We start from the raw sequence: 5,000 nt of genomic DNA, 5'->3' as shown, positions 1-5,000 counted from the left end.
CGAACGGCCAAAGAGACGACGTTAACAGCGTTTCAGCCCAATTACCATCATCAAAATATTGCAAGCAGAAGGCTCTTATACTGAAGACGTGAATGTTGACAAAGAAAACCACAATTCTGACGACGGAAGCTAAAGGTTGGGTCATTCAGACACCCACTGGACATTCAAGGGGTCTGTGTAGAGGAGAAGAGAGGACTGGCCGTACTGAGTGAGTTAAGTTTAATCTTTTCCAACCAAAGCCAGGTACCCATTCACACCTGTGGATGGAATTAGCCAAAATCAGAGCAAAGAGTCCTCCTTCCCAAAGACCCACCACCTCCCTGAAACAGGGCCACTAACCCTTTTTTCTCCAAACACCCCCTGAGCACCCTTCCCTTCCACCTCCCCCACCCTGTCCTCCCTTACTCCACCTCCACACCATCCCTCATGAGAAAGCCGCCCAGCGAAAGCCATTCGTGAGAGCGTGGGCGGCATTTCGATGATTTGAATTCGGTTGCCATCATGCAAGATAGAGAGGTCTTTCCCAGCGGAATGCAAATAGCACAGGAACAAAGACTTGGCATCCTGAATCCGATGGATCACAACCGACAACACAGCCCTTCACAGTCAGCTGTCTATGGATAATATTTACAGCATCATTTTTCAGCCACTGGGTATGATATTATGATTGTTTTATCTTTTCACTCCCCCGAGGATCAAAGTGATAGTCTGTATCTCTAACCACTGGCACTAGCTCTGTGCCAGCGTCCGTCTGTCTGTCTGTCTGGGGATGGTGGGAAGCCCATAAATAGTCGAGTCAGACATGGGTTTTTTTCTGGCAAACATTGACATTGTCATGGCATTTGATGGCAGTTTTGTTTTATTCAGGGGGGTTCAACAATATTCCTGGCATACTGCAGGTTTTATCAGAAGCCATCAGCAGTCTCTCTCTGTTTCTGTCTATTTATCTCTCTCTCTCTCTCTCTCCTTCACTCTGAGTGTGTGTGTAAAGGGGGGGCAGGGGAAAGAATGTGTGGGTTGGTGTGTGTGTTTTACATAAAACATTTGCATAATTGTAAATATTGTGTTTCTGTGCTTGATCAAAGCAACAGATGTTTGATTTTACCTCACTAAAGAAGAATATTTTGTTGTTTTTATGATTAATTTTGATCTCCAATACTTAACATCTTACTAAACACCTGAAGAGAATGTTCAGTAATTGATATCTATTTCATTTTGTTTGCTGAGCTATTAGACTCAAATCAATAATTCTGTAGTCTATGAATGGTATAGTCAAATGTTTTTTCTCTCTCCCTTTGTGTGTGTGCATGTGTGTGTTTATATGTGTGTGTGTGTGTGTGTGTGTGTGTGTGTGTGTGTCCCCGCACATGTGGCATACACGCCTGCATCTAATGTGTATGCATATCTGTGTGCACATGTGTGCACATACATGTGACTGAACATGCAAACAAGTGTGTGCATCCTTCTAATGACTGCAAATACACAGTGCCAGTCATGCTGAGTGCATGTGCAAACATTCATGTATGTATTGCATACATGCATATGTTGTGTCCAAAGTTCACAACAGTTTCTTTCCTTCTCCCCCCTCCCACCCCCCCCCCACCACCCCTACCCCACCCCACCTGCCCGCACCACCTTGAACCTAATTTGACAAAGCCTCCACCAAACTGAAGGCAAAAACTACTGACCAGACAGTGACAGCCCCGACACCCACATTCCTTCTCCTCTACCACCACCACCACCACCTTCACCCCCAATCCCCCTCCCCCTCCCTGTCACCAGAACACTCTCCATTTGTCAACTGTTCCTGTGGTCCCCTCATTCAGACACACCAGGTGTCAGGGAAGAAAACGGATGAGGTCGGTTCAGCCAGCCCCCTCCACCATCGTTCCAGGGACTGAGGAAATTCCCAGCACAGAAGGGAGGTGCCACACTTGGAGGACACCACTTGCCGCAGCTCCCGGAAAGAGGACTTTCCTCCTGTCCTTCGCCCTTACATTGCTTTGTCCGCCCGGGTCTTCAAAGATCAATAGAGAATACTGCGCCTCTTGTCTTTCCTGTCTTAAGTTGTCTTCTGCAGACTTCCTTACCCCCCCACACCCCACCCCTTTCCAATCCTACCCCCCTGCTGTTTCTCACTCACTCTCCTCCCATTCCACGTTATTGAGTCACATGTTTATCTGTTCCTTTGCAAACATACACACACACATCCCCCCCCACACACACACACACACACACCACACTTGAAAAATGTTCAGCCAGAGAAAAAACACAGACAACAAGTACAACAGCACCACTGTTTCAAAAAAAAAAAAACAAAAAATATCAGTAAAAAATCACATTTCAGAGTACCTACCAGCTTTAAAAGAATGTTAAAGAACAAACAAACAAAAAAACGCTGTGTAAAATCAAAACCTGCAACTCCGGCCAGAAGCAGACGATTCAGCCGTCACAAACCTGCCAGCATGATCACCAACAGAAAGCAATCCACCATTCACCATCCATCCATCCATCCATCCAGACAGACAGACAGACAGACAGGCAGACTGACAGACAGCCAGAGGCCAGCATCACCACAGCTACAACTCAAACCCCAAGCCCCACCCCCGCCTCCAGCAACTCACACAGATGACAACCCCTGTCAAGTGTTTGTAGGAACGATCAGGAATTTTGGTAGGGACATTCTGAATTCAGTAGGAACACTTGGACTCTGAGCCACATCAGCAAATGGGAACAGAAGTTGTTTGACGGAGACGCAACTTGATTCAGCCATGTTCTCTGTTTCAATGTAAACACGCACGCATTTAGCTGAGATTCATTACATGAGACTAAGGTTAGCAGTGACTGTCGTGGCTTCGTGATTGATAAGTCTAGAGCATCTGGGAAATGTTACAACAGGAAAGCATGTGACCATGCCATGTTTGTTGAAAATGAACTCGTCGGAACAATCTTGACGTTGGCGTGACATCAAAACAAACTGCGATCAAGGGTAACGAAATATGGCAAAATCGTTACAGCTGAGATGGGCACAATAGCCGAGTGGTTAAAGCACTGGACCTTCAATCTCAGGGTTCCAGGTTCAAATCTTGGTAATGGCGCCTGGTGGGGAAAGGGTGGAGATTTTTCTGTTCTCCCAGGTCAACATAATTATGTGCAGACCTGCTTGTGCCTGAACCCCCTTTCATGTGTATACGCACAAACAAGATCAAATAAATATGCACATCAAAGATCCAGTAATCCATGTCAGCATTCAGTGGGTTGTGGAAACAAGAACATACCCAGCATGCACACCCCCCGAAAATGGAGTATGGTTGCCTTCATGGTGGGGTAAGAACGGTCATACACATAAAAGCCCACTTATGTGCATACGGGTGGACATGGGGCCCACAAACAAAGAAGGAGAAGTAACAGTTAGCATCTGTGGACTCACCAACATTGTGCAGCGTGGAGTTCTCCAGGGCATCCAGCAGCTGTCTCTTGACAGCGTTCTGCAACTGCCGCTCTCGCTCCGGGTCATACTGCCGGTCAGCCACGGGGCCAGCCAGGATGTACACATTCTCCACCGACACGTCGATGTCCGCCGAGAAGAGGTTGGTCCATGGGATGTCTAGCTTCAACAGCCCTGCACCAGACAGACAGGACCCACTGACTGACTGACTGATTGACTGACTGCTTGATTGATTGATTGATTGAGATTGATATGGAAACCCACTGACTGACTGACTGATTGACTGACTGGTTGATTGATTGACTGATATGGATACTTAAACAGCACTTATCCTCGGTCAGAGACCAAACTCTACATGCTTTACAGATGAGTTATTTCTGCAACAGGTTGCCTACCTGGGTAGAGCCAACTGAAAGTTGCCTTTAGGTGTTCATCATTTGTTTCCTGTTTCATTCAGTCATGCCTCAGTCATGTGTGCATCCACACAGCACACACACAGACACACACACACACACACACACATATAATAAAGTGGATTCTACTTTAAAAATTTGCCAGGGACAACTCTCTTATTGCTGTACATTCTTTTACATACATGTGCTAAATGATTGCTACACACAGGATCTGGCTTGATTCATCATCTCATCTGAATGACTAGCATCCAGATCACCCCACAAGGTGTCAAGGAAACTCAGCAAATATGAAGTCACTGGCTGCTGTTTTTTTGCTGTTGCTGTTTGGCTGCTGTTGACATTTTGTAGTATACATAATATGCAGTTCATGAATGTTTAAAACAGATCAACTTTCTGTGCATATGCTTTGATGCTGCAAACAGAATGACTGCTTAGAGATTATGCTCTGATGTTTGAATGTGGAAAAACGCAGCAAAATTTAGGAGGGGTAAAAATTCGTTTTTACAGCTAGAAAGGTACTATCAATTACTTCTTTTCTTTTTCTTTTTTTAATCAAGCATAAAAGATGATGAAACACAGACATGAAGGCTTGGAATGGATCCCCTGTAATGATGACTGTGTGCTTTCCCCCATCACCATCTTCCCTTGTTTGCCCTTTGATGAAGTCTTTTCTGCTGGTGGATTTTAATCAATGAAGAGTGGAGAGAGAGAAAAGACCGGAGTGGATCATGCAGCAGCGTTCCTTGGAGAAGAGGTAAGAAGAGATGGGGAGACAGCTCTGACTGTAAAACTTCATCTGTACACCTTTATGTTCGGCTCTGTGAGTATGACAAGATACACCTTCTACTACTATTTAGCACAATGTTCCCTTAACGCCATTGAGTGCATCTGAACAGACACATCTGTCCTCTTCCAGTGTGCAAAACATAAATAAATAAATAAATAAATAAATAAATTCCTTAGGATATAAATTTCCATCTGTGCTTTAGGAGGAATTTTCCTATTGCAAAATCAGTAAATTCATGTGGAACTGTCATAACTGGATTGTGTGCTCATTTTCCTTTCAGAAAAGTATAGGTGATGTAGCCTTTCTCTTAATAGCTTTCAAAGTAGGATTTTTGTTTGTTTGGTTGTTGCCA

At 44.8% G+C, this 5,000-nt stretch overlaps 1 protein-coding gene across 1 annotated transcript in view; it reads right to left on the bottom strand.

The window, feature by feature from the left end:
* The window catches only part of LOC143282785 (intermembrane lipid transfer protein VPS13A-like), a 210,239-nt gene that overhangs the window by 178,493 nt on the left and 26,746 nt on the right, over positions 1-5,000 (bottom strand). Inside the window, 1 exon segment of the mRNA XM_076588549.1 lies at positions 3,431-3,622. Within this exon segment, the coding sequence (XP_076444664.1) occupies positions 3,431-3,622 (192 nt within the window).

Source organism: Babylonia areolata, chromosome 6 (genome assembly GCF_041734735.1).
Source record: "Babylonia areolata isolate BAREFJ2019XMU chromosome 6, ASM4173473v1, whole genome shotgun sequence".
Lineage (NCBI taxonomy): Eukaryota > Metazoa > Mollusca > Gastropoda > Neogastropoda > Buccinidae > Babylonia > Babylonia areolata.
The sequence above is the reverse complement of the archived record's forward strand: the minus strand, read 5'-3'. Positions and strand labels throughout refer to the sequence as shown.